Here is a 19,134-nt window from a genome sequence, read left to right as displayed (position 1 = left end):
TCAGGGTCACTAGTGTGGCTTTTTAAATGTTGCTCGCTGCGCCACACCAATATCATTTCGGGATAGTCATCCGGGCAATATGGAAGGTTGGAAGGTGCAAGGTTTCTTCAGAAAATAAGAGTGAGCACCGCTCACACTGGGTACTTTTTTTCAAGTTACCCTTGAGTATTATGAGGGTTTCTTCTAAATATTACGAACACAACCGGGGTCTTATTATTATGAAAATGCCGTCCAGGCCTTGACTCGTCTAAGCCTAAGCAACACCTTTTTATTTTCAGGATACAGTAGCCCTAAGTCCACGATGACGGACCGCATTAATTTAAGAAACAAAAAACAGTTGTTGTCTATGGTCAGATCAGCCAATGTTTAAACCGATCGTTTCCAATCGATAGTGATACCTGCTCCCGGAGCTAGCAACATCTGTAAACGTTACGTTACATACAGCTGATTGTCCAAAAACCATAAGTTTTTAGAACCTATTTAGACTCTTCCAAAAAAACAGATTTTTCCCTACTCACGTAAGCTGTAATCCATATATGTAGTAAATTTGAGAAATTCAGTGAGAATGCTGCTATTATTACTAAAAGAAGAAGAAAAAATTAAAACTAAAAAAACATAGCATCTGATACACATTTCTGTAGAGTCCGCTATTGGCTAACTTATAACTCGGAAAATCAAAGGCCTGTGGCTTGGCGCTTAAAAATACACTCAAAGTCTTTCCTGCTTGTCGTAAGAGGCGGATAGAAATTTGGAGTCTACCAACCTTCAAATTTTGAAATTTTATTGTTACCGAAACGCTGACAACGCCTCGGATAGGCTATCGAAAACGGACTATGTTTGGTTTTCTCGAATGGCAATTTTTGCACTCTGGAAAGCCAAGTGATAGTAGACATGAATCCGATGTCGGGTTGCTTCGGCCGGCTCCCGCAAGGCACACTCTTTTGACCTGGGAGCTAATTTCTGATAGACTTCTGTCAAATTTCAGTCCAGGTTAAAAGGCATCACAATTGTATAACTTCTGATATAGTGGGGAAGGTTGTTTTCTACGGGCAATTATACACAGTTCAAGGGAGAGTTTCTAACGGTGACATTGAGATTGTAATGGATAATCTGAGTGCCAAGGGTGACTTCCGATGGTGACACCGAAGTGGATGTCTTTCGGCGCATTAGCAGTTCTAGATTCGCATTCACTTTCTTGTCTAAAATCTGGAAATGAAGTTATCGCAAAATCAACATTAATTTGAGATTGTTCTATGCTAGTGTACTTTCTGTGTTGCTATATGGGAGTAACACATAGAAAGTGACTCTCATCATCACTGGGAAACCCCAAGCCTTCGTCAACACCTGTCTGCGTCATATCATCAGCGCACACTGGCCTGATGCTGCTACAAATGTCGTTGCACAGTCTTATCACCCGTACTCGATGCGACCGGAAGTGACAGTGGATAGATCACATATTAAGAGGGGCGACAATTGCATTGCTGGCTACTGTCAAGATGGCCAACGGCAAGTCACCCCAAAGGAGCTCGTTGTAGAACAGCAGAAAAGCAGTGCGGGCATCTCGTGAAGTCGTGGAGAGATCTGAAGAGCATTTCAAGTAACCGTTAGCGATGGTGCGTAGGTGTGATTGACACGGTGTAGACCACCAAGGGGGCCAAGGATGTTTCTTGTGGAGAGCCTTGATGAGGGAGTGTATTCTAGCTTCGTCTTCAATAGACTCGGCGAAAATGAGCATGCCTTTTGTGAGCCTTTATCCAATAATTGCTAGATGTCCTATCATCCTTAATTGGTAGTTGGGTCGCATCAAAAAGAGCAGAAATGCTTCTGGCAAGGGTGCTTGCGATTTTGTCATTAAGAGAGGTAGAGACCTGAAGCTTAATTTGTTGATTGACCTCTGATACTTCTGTATCTTTCAAAGACACAAAGATTTCAGAGACTAATATTGGTTCATATGGCAGCCACCGAACCCGGAAGTGTATTTCTTTACAAGCTGTGTTCTGGCTTAAATTTTCATGGAAAGTAAGGAGGGTAGCCTTCTAAGGCATTCCAGAACCAGAACCAAATTGCAGGATTTTCTATCCAACAAACTCAGCTTTGTATTAAGCACTGCAAAAGGCTTTCACAGAGGTATATTCCTACGAATAATTCGGTATACCACATAGTTCAATCCGTTAGGGTAGCTTCTTTACCAACTGCCCTTATATAATGTATCTTAGGCCATTCATTCATGCAAATCTAAACACTCACAGTCACCCAATCGATTTCAATAAAATTGTACATGGGCAAACCCTCAGAAACCATCTAAGTTAATCCTCAAATCAACCAAAGGAATACTTCAATGGCTACGAATCACCACACGATTGGATTCCACTGCACAATTCGCATGTAAACCTACGTATCTGTCGCACAGTAATTAGTTTAACTGCACACTGGAAACCCAGAAATTCCGGGGATTCCAGTTGATATCCACAAGTCCCAACATACCCTTACTTGAATATTTGACATGGCTCAAATCTCAGTCATGTCAAGCGTATTTAAATCTCCCTTAATCTTCCTAACCCCATTTAACGTCAAATGATATCTCTAATTATCAATTATCTAATTTACTTCAATTAACTGCGCTCGCATAGTCTTCATGCAATTAATTACAAGACGAGACAAGTGTTATTTGAGTCCATGAATGGCCCAATAATCGTTCTTAGCGCTACATTATGCGCATACAATTGGATGATAATTTGTTTGTGGAAATGACACATTACGAAATTCTTCAAGTCAAGATATTCTATATGTACCCACCTACGCTACATATCTTTCGATGTATTATTTTAGGTTGCTCAGTAAGCCATTAAGTACTAGAGACATTACACTCATGAATGGTAGGAAGCATTCTAGATATTGCCTTACAGTAAGACGAAGTGAATGATTCCGGTTCAATGGAGAATATTTAATGAATTCTCATTGGGGTAATTATGAGGAAGAACTTCTTATTGATTTTGTCAATTATAAATAAACCAGAAGGCGGAAACGTAGATCCTCAGATGTACGACGTTTTAGGCTTCTCTAAGTTCACCGCAGCATTGTTGCTATGTGTTGCTTTGAAATGAAGCAATTTTCTACTAAAAATACATTTTTCGCCTTCTGCAATTTTATTAATAATAACAGGATTCGCACCAAACTTTTCAGATTCACTATATACATTTCGCTTTCTGTTAGTGGAAAAAATCAGTTTCTTAAATTGAATTTCAGAGTTACTCAAAAGATTGCATACCATTCTTTGGATTTGCGCGCTTTGAGCACTATTGATCTTTTTCCCAAGCAAAGTGTCAAATACCACGTTCTTTCAACGATTCTCAAAGCCACTCAACAAACGCCCCGTGGCTACTCAATAAAACACCACAACCAGATGAACGGTCCTCTGTACAGGTCCTATGAGGATTTAAGGCAGACATTTAATCAGGCGTTTTACTTATCTACCTCCTTTCAACACTTCCCTTCCCTTACAATTTCCTACTAACCATCCCAACATTCACTCATTTTGAGATATTAATTAAAAAAACATCCATTTTTATTCTCTACATTCACAATTTTATCTGCAAAAACTTGTCATCTTTGTAATTTGCCACAAAACCCTAAAATTCATTTGAACATTTCAAGGTTAATATAAAAAAAATTCTTGCACTTTGGAAAACCGCTTACTCATAATTCTAAATTATGTTGCATATTGCGAAATGCAATTCTAATGCTTGTTTCTGACTAAAGCGAAATATTGCGCATGTGTGAGCGATATCTAGCTCGATCGCTGCCTGGTTGAAAACTCGTTTGAGGGTGATACTTAATAGTTAGTGCGTGTACAAGTGTCATTTTGGAAGAGATTGCTCTCTGTAACTTCGGAGAAGTAAACACGATAATATCGTGGAAAAGTGTTTTTTGTGCAGGAGCATATGAAAGTGCATTTCTGTGTTTGATAGTTTTTTAAAAGATGTCCTTGTACTTTTTTGGAAATATTTTCTTAATTTGCTTTGTTAGGCGTCTGGATGAAGTTCGCTTCAATCACCCGCTGGTCGGGCTGGATGAGGAGGCAGTTGAGCTTGTCTCCAACGTCCTCGAGGACTACTCTTACAGAAGACTAAAAGAGCAGCTCATAAAGCGCCTGTCAGTGAGTGAGACGGCTAAACTTAACCACTTACTGAAAGATCTAACGCCACAGCCAACTGCTGCGTGAAATGATGCAAAGTCGGCATCGAGCTGCTACAGTTTTTGTAGCTGGAGAGTGTGCCATAGAGCACACAGGCCATTCTGGTATGTGCGGACTCGGGGTCTTTAGAGACGTTGGCCGCAACCGCGGATCAAATTCATGAGGTGACGAGGTGTCTCGCGACAACTCAAATCAGGTGGCTCAGTTGCAGCAGATGGCGGCAGCATTCACAGCTATCGTCTCTGGGTTGGCAGAGGCCGTCGGTGCTTTACGTTCGGGAAGTAAGACTAGATCAAAGTCTAGATCCGTCTCGGATAGTAGTTCGTCGGGACCTTTGCTAAGGCATGCTGGTACCATCGTAGGTTCGCCGAAAAAAACAAAGAAATGTATCATTTCCTGCAATTTCGCACCGCAAAAACAGACTTTCCGGGAGTTCTGGCAACTGCTACCCGAAATGCAGCACCACCTCCATTTTGTTCTAAGGTGCGTCCATTATCACCGCAGAAGCTCGCAGTTGCGCGGAAAACAGGGTATTTGCAGACCTTCAGACAGTTGTTGGTTTGCGCCACTTTACATAGTACCTAAATCCAATGGCGAATCAAGATCTTGTGGCGACTAAAGGCGTCTGAATGCTCAGACCATTCCAGACCGCTACGTCATACCACTCATCCACGATTTTGCCCACTCTATCGTAGTTTTTCATATTTTCTCGACCTTCGATTTAGTCAAGGCATACCACTAAATTCCTGCAGCTCCCGAAAACGGCAATATGCATACCGTTCGTGCTCTTCGAATTCACTAGGAAGACTTTTGGGCTCTGCAACGCGGTGCAAAGTTTTCAGAGATTCATCCATTCTGCGCTGCGGAACCTCAACTTATGGTTCGTATATTGGATGATGTTCTGGTCGCGTCCACCTCTGAGTCCAAGCATTTAGACCACCTCGAGTGCATTTTTCAACGCCGGTCTCATACTCAACGTTGAAAAGTTCAAATTTCTAGAATCGCAGGTGAGATTCCCGGGCCATCTGATTACCCCTGAAGGCATCCAACCGCTTCCAAAAACTGGTAAGGATTTCAGAAGGTTCTTGGACATGTTAAACTTCTATCGTCGTTTTTTGCCCAAGGCCGCCCACCATCAATCGATGCTTATCGCCTTCTTCTCTGGGCCGAAAACTAAAGATTCCCGTCTGATTGTGTGATTCCCAGAGGTTATTCAGGTGTTTGAGACCACCAAACAACAGCTGGTAGATGCTACACTTCTGGCATTCCTTCAGCAAAATGCACCCCTAGATGTATTATATTAGTCGTTGCCTCCGACATTGCCGTAGGTGCTGCTCTTCACCAAAAAATGAACCAAATCTGGCAGTCTTTGAACTTCTTCTCCAAACAGCTGAAACCCGCTCAACGAAACTACAGCACCTATGATCGTGAGTTACTCGCAATTAAATACTTTCGGTATTCCCTAGAAGGCAGGCCACTCACAGGGTTCACTCTTAATTTAAAAGAAACACGGACAAAGCTTGCTCTCGCCAACCTCGGCACTGAGCTTTCTCCGCCAATTTATTTTCGGCATTCAACACGTGTCTGAAAAAGATCGCGTAGTTGCAAGACTGCAAAGCATGTGAGGAAAGAGGTAGGAATCTCCCCTCGGTCCACCAAGCGTTTCCACACAATCCACCTCGACATCATTGGCCCTTTGCGAGACTCGCACGGTTTCAGGTATTGCCTCATAATTACCGATAGATTCACGCAGTGCTTGTGGCGACACCTCTGAAAGATAATTTTTTATAATCTCAATGTTGACGTTTTTGTCGAAAATGGATTCCACGCTTTGGTGTGCCGGCAATTATAATCTCCAATCTAGGAATGTAGTTTGAGTCCTCCTTCTCTCAGAGTTGGGCAAACTCCTCGGCTTCAAATGCCATTGGACAACCGCGTATCACTCGCAGTCCAATGGGGTGCTCGCAAGTATAATACAGGACGCTGAAGCCCGCTATAATGTTCCACGATAACCCTGCTTGATCGCACTCGTTCTATTTGGCCTCCGGACAGCTAATTGAGAGAAATTTGCTGCAAGTTCCGTGGAGTTGGTATACGGAAAGAGCCTGAGACTTGCCAGCGATCCTGCTCTCGACATCAGGTCGGGATTCTACACTACTCGTTTGTTGCGTCTACTCAGGGACCACGCGAAAACCGTGGTTACGAATCTCCAATCTTGCACGCATGTTCTAATTAGGATGGACGCCTTTCGGAAGCTGCTGCAGCCACCTTACGAGGGCTCCTTCGAAGTCCTCGAGCGAAGCCAACACTATTATAGCCTCAACGTTCGGGCACGGTCAAACGGTTCTCCTTGGCTCAACTAAAGCCCTTCGTCCAGCAAGAAAGGGCAACCACGAAGAGAGACCTGCGATGCGTTCATTTTGACTCGGGGCAGCCATGTTGAAGGGACCGTGTGTCTGGTTCCTCGCTGAAAATCCCTGCGGTTTCAGCTGGGGTGGAGTGTTGTGGCGGAGCAAGCAACTTACGTGTCGGATGCACGCTGTAGAAATTTCTTATCTCCCTGATGACTTTTTATAGTTAGTTTGCTCGTTGTGGTATCGCCATCACATAGGTCGTTAATCAAAGCAGTCTGTATGCCTTTTAAGATCACCCTGTTGAAATTCCGTCTATCATTTACAGTGGCATAAAACAGGCCACATATCGTAAATTTAAGCCCCAGACTAGCCCACCTACAACCGATGTTTCTTGTACGAGGAATATACATTTCCGTTTGACAATGCTGCAAATTTATTTGAAAGATATGGCCCCTCAGTTACGATTCAGATAAGGATACCGTGAGCTGCACGTCTCCTTCAATGTTTTTAAAGTGACGATCCCAAACCGTAGTAGAGCCGGCAACCCGTTTATTCCCGAACCTTCTTAATATTCGGTTCGTGAACGACGATAGTATGGACAGTTTCCGGCCTAGTAGCATCCAGGTGTAGGTATTGAGGTTGTTTTTGGCGCCATATTGTTCCTAAGCCTCAGCACCATTACGCTCCTCTTCTGGAAGCTAGAGAAAGCACTTTTTAAATGATGGTGGCTCGGAAACCCTCTTCAGTGCCAGTCACGCACCCTCCCATACATCGTTGAAGGAGGAGCGAGCAGTACTGTCTAAGTCACTCGTTTTTTCGTATATTTTACGGTATACACCTTCTGAATCAAAATGTAGTATAATCCCTTGCAAGAATGCAGTCGTTACAGCTAGGAGAAATTTCCTCCTGAGCTGCTGACACTGCTTTGTATCATACCCGGAAGGATTGGTGTTGTTATACAACACCCATCCATCGATTTCGATAGCTTTGGCTGTAAATGAAGACTGAGCTGTTACCGGCCGAGCGTTCTTTGCAGCCATTTGAGTCGAAGAATTGGGATCGTCAAAAGGCCGCTGTCGCTTTGCCCGGAAACTGTTTGCTGCTCGAAAACAGATGCTTACCCGTAGGTAAGACTTTAGCCTCAGCAGGTGGCACCGGTTAGAATTCGAGGTCAGGAATGTTGACAGAAGGGAACTGCCTCGGCTCATCCGTTAAGGATAAGGTCTAGACTCAGATTCTCTATCGAAGAGCTCAGGATTGCCCCTTCGCTCAGGGTTGGACCGTCATGATCAAAGTGCTGCTGAATTCTTTTGTTTTTTAAGTTTTTTATATCTTCATAGTTGGCTGCCATGGCCTTTATTGTACCGGCGAAAATAAGTCGATCTCGACAGAGGCCCTTTTGCCGATACAGGGCTAGTTGAAACTGAGGGTCGCCTGGTACCAAGAATTCATCGTTCAAGGCAACATTTTAGCCTCTGTGACCATTCAACCCTCGGTACGGTAGTCACAACTTGGCTTGGAATTTTGATTACCACTTAACTGCAGGTATCTTCTCTGGGTTCCCGGTGGATCCTTCTTACTGAGTTCTCTCATCAGGTGTGCTTGCTTGAACAACGGACAGCAAAGTTTCTCACATACATAGTACATCACGACATCAGTGGACCTGCCACTTTGAAAGCCATCCTATTTATCCAATTGTGAGACTATAATCCTTTTCATAACCTTCGCAAGGAGGTATGGCCCTGTATGATCCAGGATTACATAAAAACCCAGGCAGTCTTCCAGAATACTCAGAAATTATCCTTCTGCAAACAATGCCTGTATAGACACTACACATTGCATGGAAGAGCTTCCCGTACGGCGTTGCATACCTCATCCTGTCCTATTCAGGACTTCTGAGACCTGAGCATCAGCATACTCTTTTGGATCTTGCAACACAGCCGCAATGCCTTGACTTTTTCCCTTAAAATACCTGGTAGATCCTTCAGCTATCCGTTGCAGGTCTTTGGTTGAAGACTAAGCGCAACAAGATGCTGCTGATGTCAGTTGCTTCAATGATTACGTTACTATGAAGGAAACCTCCTAGGGGCTGTCACCTTGGTTCCGCTGAAGGCATGGGAGAAATTTGCTGAGACTGGACAAGCTAGGAGAGAAATCCTCGCGCCAATATCTTGTATAAAATGGCTGATGTCATACTAGATTATGCTTCACATTTTTGAATTTTAGCCCTGGAGTCATACCACCTTTGACCTATGTACTGACAATCATCGGTTTCGCCTGATGTTGTTTGACGTTTTAGAATTTTCTTATCCATTTCCGCTAAGTCCAGAAGATCAGTTCATGATGTTCTATGCATAACTAACTCTGAATTTTCTCTTACAGACGGAATACAAGTGCAACCCCCGAGATTTGTCACGCATCCATCGTCATCTGCATCAATGGTCAACGAAGGAAGGACGAAAATTCTTCAGTGTCACGCCTTAGGTAAGTCGAAATAATGATCTTCTGCTTTCTTTTGCTTTTTGCTAATTACCGAGAGAATGCCCCGCATTGTAAGAAGTTGGTACCAAACAACCATTGAATGATTGCATTCTCGCAGCTCATGCAAGGGAAACTTCAGCGCATTAAGGTTATCCCAGATATCCCGCAACTTCTTCTAAACTTTTGCTTCTAATTGAAACCAAGTTACTGTTCATTTTACATCGGTTGCAGACATTAACAAATCTTCATTTTCCTTCCTAGCTATTTTCTTGAAATTGTATTTTATTATACAATTCCTTTACAACAACTCAGCCCTCCCCACCCCTTCGCCTCTACGTGGCAAAGTGTCCGGACAATAAAATCCCAGAGACACAATGGACAATACAGAAAATAATCCTGCAAACTTTAGCCAACAACATCAGAAGGATGACTTTCGTCCCCGGCCCAAGTTGGCCTTTTTCGCCTTACTTTTCACTGGAGGAAACATTGTAGTGAATACACCAAAAAAAAAACTTTTACTTCCAAGAATGCCTTAAGTTGTGCATCTGCAATTGCACTTGAAAGGGGACACTTGCAATCTTATGGCGTTCGCGACTTTGCAATTTTTTATGTAGGTTTTTTCTCCATTTGTGGGCATGGCTGCTCGCTGACTCCTTGCGCCCTTGCAGTCACATAATCGACGGATTCGACTGCATAACACGGAAACTATCATATGTACGAGGACATGCTCCCTTTTTTAGTGGCGTCGTCCTCACATGCAATGCAGGATCCTGTTTGGATATCTATGAATGGGTTGTAGATGAAATCGAATAGGATTCGGATTAAGTGTATTGAAAATTAATTGCATTTGCGAGCAAATCTGAGTATGAAGAAAATATCTGCTCGGCATTTTGATCAGATTTCCAGGGGTTAAATACAGAACGTCTGGGACGTACATCTCGTAATTAAAGTATTGACTAAGCCATTGTTAGCCGCCTTCATCAATATAGTATATCGCATCCCATATCAAATATTAATGGTGGAAACTCATCCTTTTTGGCAGTGTTTCTTGGAACTGAAAATTGTTGAATGATGAAGAAAAATACAAGGATCTTTTGCGAGCATGATTCTTGGTACCATTATTAGCACTACAAATGACGCTGATTGCAGACCATGGAGAGCTTCTGGTTGCAATTAATTTTCAATCCAATTTATCTCGTACTGAAAGCACAAATCTATTGTTCTACTTTAGTTAGTATTAAAAATAGTTTGTCTACTAAATTGGCTTAGAGACCTTCTTTGGCAGTCCTTACTGTCTATAAATTTCTTCTTCGTAAACGACTTTAAGCTCCGATGCCAATAACTACCAATACCTTTATTTCAGTTTCACTTCCTTTTCCTTGAGAGTTTTCGTATTCTGCAGGAATTGGCCCTTGCTTGAATAGGTACACAGCTGTCAGTGGCCGTTCGATGAGCCGGCAAACTCTTAGGACCATGATAGCTGTAGGAAGGATGAGGAATGTCAAATCTAGCCGACCCAAATCTTCACAGTCAAGACGTAACATTCACGAAGGATAGAAGCTCCACCACCTTGCAAGCAGATGTTTCCAAAAAATTATTTATCTAGTATCCACAGCCTGACTCTAACTAGAGGTTGACAATCACGAAGGAAGTGCCTGTAAGTTTCTCCCTACTCTCCGCAAACTTCGACAATTTGAATTGTGGGGGATGCTGAATCTGGGAGTTCAGTCTCCTATAGACCAGTGCCCCGTTCAAGTTGCCTTAATTCTGCCCATTCCTCTCTATGCTCCTATGACCGGGAATCCAGACGGTTCAGTTCATCTCTGGTCTGCCCCACCAGCCTGGAGGATGTCATTTCTGAGTTCAAAGACCGTCGGTCAGAATGATTATGTTTCCGTTTCGGCTGGGATCATACTCTTGGCATCAGCAGGGGTTCAGTATCCTGAAAGCCAGAACAACTCGACTACACTGCGTATATCCGAGAATACTCCCACACCGACTCGACAGATCATCTTTGATTCCTCGGCAAAGGATAATGTGGTTGGAAAGCTCACAGCCAAATTCATCTTGAAGCTAGATTTCATTATAGTGTAGTCCGTCGGGAAAGTTTGAACTTCCTGAGGTACTTCGTCTAGGACGTCTTTATAGTAGTAAGGATTCGCTGTCAAATATTCGGGCTCATTACAGCGTATTTAATATGAAAATCCAGTGGAAGGAGGCGTACGAGTACATTGAGGACATCCTTCGGGCAGGACTGCAGAGCCGGGCAGCACCTGCACATAAAACTCTTGGTATCCTATTGAGCTTTATTCTAAGGTATTTCTAGTTCGACTAAATAACATAATTGCCGTTTTGTTCACACTTCTCCCAATGCGCCCTCCATGATTTCGCTCATAACGGGTGTAGTATTCGCGGCTTTGCGACATGGATATTTCATTCGCCTTTTCCAAGGTCAATCTGACAAGAAAGTACATTCAATATTGTGCAATATTCCCTCTTTTTCTCCTTAGCTTTCCCAGTTACCACTCTCAATATCATAATTTCAATCCCGAAATACATTTACATTTATATAATGGCGCAACAGTTGGCGACGAGTTGCAGTCCACCGAGCCTCCGATATCAATATCCGCAGCCTCCTCAGCACGTCAACGAAACTCCACTTCTCGCCACTGCCATATATCCTGGCACTTCATCCACCCATACCAACGCCCCCGGGTTAAAGGTGGCGCGCCCACCTAAACAGCTCTTTATCTCCAAGTAAGCGTTCGCAACTTCTACGGACGAGGTACTGGAGTACATAAAGAGCAAAGTTGGTTTACTTTCTCCTCTGTCCTTCGTCAAACTGACAAAAGACAATAAGACCGACCGAGTAATTGCGTCTTTCAAGTTGGCACGAAGTTAGCGTTCTCAGTAAACCCTTCTTTTTGGCCTAAAGGTGTATTCTTCGAACCATACAAGCGCCCCCATTTCACGGATTGATTTCAGGAAAACCCGCTTGCCTCGCCGAGCAATATAACTGGATCCATGTTTACTGTCCGTCTGTTTTATCAGAATGGTAGGGGTTTGAGAACCAAGCTGGGGCCTTCAATTTATCCGCGCTGGCTCAGAAACACCATGTCATCTATATCTCCGAAAGCTGGTTGGACGATGCCATATTAAACTGCGAGCTCCTTGAACGGTACTCCACTTCCCGCTGGGTCAGGGACCGGGATGCATCTCATAAGTCCACCGGTGGTGAGGTCCTGATTGCATAAAAATACACTCCCCGCCGAACTCGTCTTTTTGTCCTCTGGGTTTCCTTTCGACCGTGTTGCTTGCGTGTCACTCCGCCCAATTTCTTCCCGTTCGTTGTATTTTGTATTTATGTCCTCTATGTCTGCCCTTCTCACCAGTATGAAGAATTGTTTGACAGTTTGTCTGAACTCCTTACTGTCAGATTCCCTTTTCTCCCTTTCTTCCTTCGCGGAGATTTTAACCTCCCCATGCTCCACAGCGGAGTTTCTTCGTTCCAACTCCAAAACCGAGCGTAAATATACTAAGTTCAACTTCCGCAAAGCCAACTTTGACGGTCTGAACTCAGCTTTACTGTTTACATATATTAAGCAACTCAACGTCTGATCAAGCTCTGCTCTAAACTCCTTTTTCAGTATCCTGTCCGAGCTCCTCTCCCGTTATGTCCCTTCTTCCCCTACTTGCCTACGTTCGTGCCCAACTTGACTCACAACGGAGATTCTTAATACCATTCGCCTGAAACACGCATTGTGGTAGAAGTTTCGGGTTAAAGTTGCTCACTTTAAGGCCATGCACTCTACAATGATTAAAAAACGCATGAAAGGTTCTTATTTAGCGTCGAAGCCGCAATTGTCCGCGGTAACTTGAAACCCTTTTGGTCGCACACTCGCAATTTTCGTAATCCCACTTAATCTCTCACTTCTTTTATCAATTTTGCTGACTCCAACAACACAACAACAACCCTGCGATCTTCTCTGCGTCTACTTCTTTTCCGTGTTTTCTCTCTCAACCCCTCCAGCCTCTACGCCTCTTCTAACTGCAGACTTCTGGGAACTATCGCCCCATCTCTCTTTTCTCCTCTTGCTTCAAAATTCTGGAAAGATACGTCAACAACTGGTTGACCGTGCACTCCGATCACCTCATTGTCAAAGAGCAGCATGGTTTCATAAAACATAGATTTACGGCTTCAAACCTTCTGGTCTGGTGCCTTAATTCACGACAGGAGGTACTTGCTATTTATACTGATTTCTCCAAAGCCTTTGATACTGTTGACCATTATATTATCCTCTCTAAACTCTCATTACTCAACTCCCCTCCCTCAGTCATCTCCTGCCTTTTCTCCTATCTCTCATATCATTCTTGCAAAGTTTCTTTTCATGGTTATTCATTTGGTCCCTTCTCTCCTTTCTCTGGTGTTCCCCAAGGCTCTATACTTGGCCCCCTACTCTTCCTGTCTTTTTTGAATGACCTCACCTTCATTCTCACCTGCCCGTGTTTGTTTTACGCAGGCGGCCTTAAATTATTTGCCTCTGTTTCATCTCTACTGGACTGTGCTCTCTTGCAGTTCAACGGATGGTGTTCGGTCAACAAGCTAACACTGAATGTCAGCGAATGCCACTGGATGTGCTATTCGCTTAAACCCTCCCCAACATCCTTTTCCTATTCTCTAAGTGGACAACCCCTTTCACTACTGACCACCTTCCAAGACCTGGGTGTAATATTCGACGATAAACTTCGTTTCAATTCCCACTTCGTTGATATCATCAATAGAGCTTCCAAAATGTTTAGTTTTCTCCTACGTTCCTTCTCCGACTTTACCTCAATTCAGTCCTCCTTAACACTCTTCAATTCCCTTGTCAGAAACGTCCTTGAATATTGCTGTGTAGTCTGATTCCCCCTTCCGTATCCGTGACTGTCACGTTGTTGAAGTTGTATAACGCAAATTCACCCGGGCCCTCTTTTATAAAAGAACCTTCCAGGGGTTGACTATCCTTCACGACTCCGCCGTAACGCGGAGCTCGGCAGGCTTGCATTCTGTCTTTAATATTAGTTCTTCTTGTTATCGGTGACATCCTTCATGATGAATTGTCCGGAGGACGTGGCGGAATTGAATGGGCTATGACATCCTTCCTCAAACACCTCGACTATGCTAATGCCATCTGTTTACTCTCTCACTGGGTCAGGGAGCTTGGCGTTGGATTGAAGATAAACCCCAATAGAACTATTGTTTTCAGTCTGATGGGTCAGCACATTCTCTATTCTATTTGCATTAATGGGCAGAGAATCGAGAGTGTCGATCATATCGAGGAAGCGTGGTTTCTGCTAACAGTGACACCGAACTGAATGTCGCCCGACGCGTTAGCAGCGCTAGATCTGGAGATATGGAATTATCTCAAAACCATGATCAAGTTGAGTCTGTTCTGTGTTAGTATTCTTTCTGTGTTGCTATATGGGAGTGGTATCTGGCTCCCACTGTAACTCGAAGCCTCCAGGCCTTCGTCAACCCTTGGCTGCGTCGTATTACCGAAGTACACCCGCCTGATACTATTGCAAACGAAGAATTTACTCGGCTTACAGGTGTGCACCAGTACGCAATGCGATCTGAAGGCGGATGTGGCAGTGGATAAGTCACACATTAAAGAGGGCGACAATTGCATTGCTGGCTACGACATGCAGTGAAATCCAATCTCTTAAGATGACCGACGAGTGGGTTGCCTCAAGGACACTTGGCGTAGAACAGTAGAGAAAGGGTGTGAACTTCTCGGAAAGTCCTAGAGTGAGCTAGAGCGCGTTTCAGGTAACCGTGAACGATGGCGGGTAGGTGTACTTGAAGTGCTATACCCTATCGAAGAGGTAAATTACCATACCTAAATAAGTGCCCAGTCTCGCGGCAATAAATCCCTCTGCTCCTAAAAGCTGGTGGCGGCATGAATTTCTCCTCAGAGCTCTCTTCCTTCTTCAAACCCTTCAGACTCGGCTGACTATAACCCCTCTGCTAGCCTGAGCTCAACCGTAGATGCATTGTGTTGCAGTTTGTGATACAGCATTTCTGGTTTTAAGTGTACAAATTGTAGAGCTTAGCAGTTGTCAAAAGACCATTTTGAGTGCCCGGAGACGACCAGAATCCACCCGCCCACAAATATTGAAGCTCCATCAAGTGATCTTCCGACACGTGCTTGCCCGCTTCTGAGCTAGCCAGGAATCTGGGGGTCATTCGATCCGTCATGTTTCTTCTTCTTTTTCTTCAGCCTATGTCCCGTTCACAAGCAGGGTCTGCCCGCCGGGGTCGATTTCGCCATTTGGCTCTATCAAATGCCTGATTTGGATGCAATTGCGAGGCTTTGAAATCCCCATCCAGCGTATCAAGCCATGTGTTATTTTACAAAAATGCACATACCCTTTCCGGTGTGTTGGTCCGCATCGGATCCTGAAAAGAAAAGAAAATCATAAACACAGGAATTCGCGTGCACCTATCCAAAAATATGATGCAAGCTAAACCTGAAATTCAAAAAAAATAAAAGACGGTTCGATCGCGTGCGTGGAGCTGTAAAACTGCGGACCCGAGTGCATCATCATCATCAACGGCGCAACAACCGGTATCCGGTCTAGGCCTGCCTTAATAAGGAACTTCAGACATCCCGGTTTTGCGCCGAGGTCCATCAATTCGATATCCCTAAAAACTGTCTGGCGTCCTGACCCACGCCATCGCGGACCCGAGTGCCGCGATCGAAAAGGAGAATCCACGGCAGATCACATCCTCGATCGATGTTTCCCCTGCCTCATATGTATTGTGAGGCGCGGTCTTTGAGGTTCCCATCTGCCTTTTCATCCTCAGTCCATGGTATTGGAGGATGTCCCTTTAAATGTGAGCCTTTCGGGGTTAAAAAGGAAAAGGGGTGCAGGAAATCCTTTTTCGAGTGAATTATTTTCACTTTGACAAAATCCGAAGTTTCCAGGGCAAAAAAAAATATCGCGATCGTAGCTGCTTCATCCGCGGTTGAATAATCAGCGGAATTCATTTTCATACGCTGCGAGGTTTTCCATATTTTCTTCCTTATTTATTTCTCTTCCTTTTTTTTCCTATTATTCCTTAACAATTCATGGTTAGTTAAATGGAAACTTTCTATTTAAAGTTCATAGCAAAACACCAGCTCTCTCAGTCAATTTCACCACATTCGATTGCGAACTTTTCCAATTTTCAAACTATCAAGTCCACAAAATTTATAGAAAACTCATGAATCAATTACCTCCGGAAAATATTCAAGTTTGATTTTCTTTTCTATCCACCTTCAAAAATCTTATCCTCGCCGGCCAACAAGTGCCACTTCCTTCCCAATTCCAATCAAAAGCTCGCAGTTGGAGGCCACTCCACACTGTGGTTCTTTGGGAAAACTGCTGGAAGGAAGAAACCCTACAATAAAAATTAAATCTTCCACACAAGAAATTTTGACGTGCCTTTTCCAAGAAACGTAATGCTTCCACCCGTCTGCTTTCCGTCCTCAATTCACAACAACCCCGAAATTAATCCCAACTCTTCGGTCCAGCTAATCTGCTGTCCATCCATCAGCCGCCCCGGTCACGCTAAACCTGGCCTTGAACTTGAAGTTCATGCCGATTCATTCATTCGTGATTATAATTTCCGCCAGGATTCTTTTGAGTATGCCCGTTCTTCAATGCCATTACAAAGAGCTTCCCTTATAAAAAAAAAACTTTTGGGAGAACTGAACAGCAGATATTTAGGTCATTGGAACGCGATACTTAAATTGGGTATAAAAAGGGTTCTCTCATCCTTGAATGAAAGGCAGCATCAAGCTGATACCTGTTGGCATAAAAACAGCGCTTCTCCTCATTATCTCCTTCGCTGTACGAGTAACTATGGATATTCCCATCGGATTACTTAAAGGACTACTTTGTTTTTGCAACGAAATATAATAACATGAAAAAGTATAGATTCTGCACAGCGCACGTATCTCTTTTTCACAGTCAATTTATCCGTTTCAAATGTTGGTAAAATTCCTCAAATTGTCAGTTAGGAAATCCACAAAGACAACATCTTTTATGTAAAGTATTCCCGGATGAATGGATGGAAATATACTCATAAGTCTGCAGATATAGAGGGAACAAACCACCGGGACCCTATATGAGCGAAACTTTCATAGCTTTCACCGTACCATTTCAGAGAGTCCAAGTCGAAAAAAGATACTTTGCGTCCCTTACAAAGGAAATTCAACAAAAAAAATCCTGGAGGATTCCATGACACGACTAGATATTATAACGAGGGCTTAAAAGCGGATTTACCTTAGTCATATGAGCAAAAATCCTTTTGTATCTTTTCTCGTTAGATCGACGTCGAGGTGTTGTGTGTTCAGAATACACTTAAAGGGTATAATGGCGATAATATTCCTTCGGGAGAATTCAAACTTCAGGTTAGCTTACTCCTGATTTTCGCTTTCACACGTTCCTGGATAATTCCCGAAATACACATGCTCCGATGTTTTTATGGATGTACCCCGGGTTTGGTATTTGAACTTTTTATAGATTGCCAGTGGGGAATGCGCTCTATGACTCGCTCCTGCAGGTCTCGGTTCCGCGGTCCATTTTATTAGCATGGGAGTTGTTTTATGGCTTAATAGCAGATAAAATTTCAAATAAAAGATAAAAGTTGCTGTGTAGCAACTGGAAAAATATTCAAGGGAGTATTTAGAAGTTAATTGGGTCATTAATGAAAATGTTTAACGGTTGTCTGTTGTGGGACTGGAAAACGTATTTTAAATTAAGTTCATTAAATGCCAATGCTGTGCTATTGATGGACGTTGCTGACTGGAAGGAGTGGGATACTTTTTAAAAACTAGTCAGCAAGGGCTCACTTTTTGGGAATGTCCTTGAGATTTTTGTCTGATATGACTTGATTGTTCTAGATTCACTTTACGCGGTAATTAATGAACCTTAATTTGGGGAGCAAACGGGCTTCAGCCTGGATAAGGAGACAACCTTTTTATGTCCCCCGATCTCGAGCTGGAAGAAATGCTCTTTCCGCTCGAGAACACGGTGCGGACCTTCGTATGGAGGCTGCAGCGGCTTCCGGACAGCATCCGTCCTGACCAGCACGTGCGGGCACATGTCCAGCTCCTTGGGAGTGCAGGCAGGTGCGGACGAGTGTCGGGTGAAAGGTGTGGCTTTAATGCGGCGAAGGTTGTCTTTCAACAGGCGCAGCAATCCCGAATCTGTGAGACCCGATCTCTTGTCGAAAACCGGATCACTTGGGAGCCTTGGGTTATCCCCATATACCAGCTCCGCGGGGCTGGCAACAAATTCCTCTCGGCTGGTTGTTTATAGGCCGAGTAGGACGAGGGGCAAGACCTGAGTACAGGACGGATCGTCACAAACCATAATAGTGGCTTTCAGGGTCCGGTGCCAACGCTCTAGCATCCCATTGGATTGCGAGTGGTAAGCCGTAGTTCGCTGGTGTTTGCCTAACTCCTAGAAATGGCCTGGGCTCAAATTGCATTCCCTGATCAGTGATTATCACTGCACGGACGTCAAAGCGTGGGATCCACTCTCGACAGAGAGCTTCGGCACAAGATTGCGCCGTAATATCATTCAGAGGTATTGCTTCAGGCCACCGCGTAAACTTGTCCATGATTGTAAGACAATACTTGTAATTGTGCGAGTCCCGCAAAGGGCCAAGGATGTCGAGGTGTATGGTGTGAAACCGCTTGGTAGTGTGGGGAAATGAGCCCACTTCTTTTCTCACATGCCTGGTGACCTTACACTTCTGGCATGCAATGCCCTCTCTGGTCCAGGAGTTGATGTTCTCGATCGTAGGTGCTGTAGTTCCGTTGAACGGAGTTTAACTGTCTGGAGAAGAAGCTCAACGGCTGTCAGACTTGGTTCACCTTTTGGGGAAGAACAGCACCTATTGCGATATCAGAGGCATCAACAAAAACGGCTAGGGGTGCATCTTGTCGAGGAAATGCCAAGAGTGTACCCCCAGCCAGTTGTTGTCGGGATTTATCAAATGCACGGACAGACTCTTCAGACCACACAATCTCTCGTGTGTCCTTAGTTTTAGGGCCAGACAAGTACGCGTTC

At 43.9% G+C, this 19,134-nt stretch overlaps 1 protein-coding gene across 11 annotated transcripts in view; it reads left to right on the top strand.

Moving 5' to 3' along the window:
• Positions 1–19,134, top strand: part of LOC119656708 (protein sidekick) — a 475,605-nt gene that overhangs the window by 309,081 nt on the left and 147,390 nt on the right. For all 11 annotated transcript variants that reach the window (XM_038063218.1, XM_038063229.1, XM_038063228.1 and 8 more), the window contains exon 2: positions 8,932–9,033. In XM_038063218.1, coding sequence (XP_037919146.1) covers positions 8,932–9,033 — 102 coding nt within the window. The remainder of the gene's footprint in view (positions 1–8,931; positions 9,034–19,134) is intronic.

This window comes from Hermetia illucens, chromosome 5 (genome assembly GCF_905115235.1).
Source record: "Hermetia illucens chromosome 5, iHerIll2.2.curated.20191125, whole genome shotgun sequence".
NCBI classification, from domain to species: Eukaryota; Metazoa; Arthropoda; class Insecta; order Diptera; family Stratiomyidae; genus Hermetia; species Hermetia illucens.
This window is presented reverse-complemented; position numbering and strand designations above follow the sequence as displayed.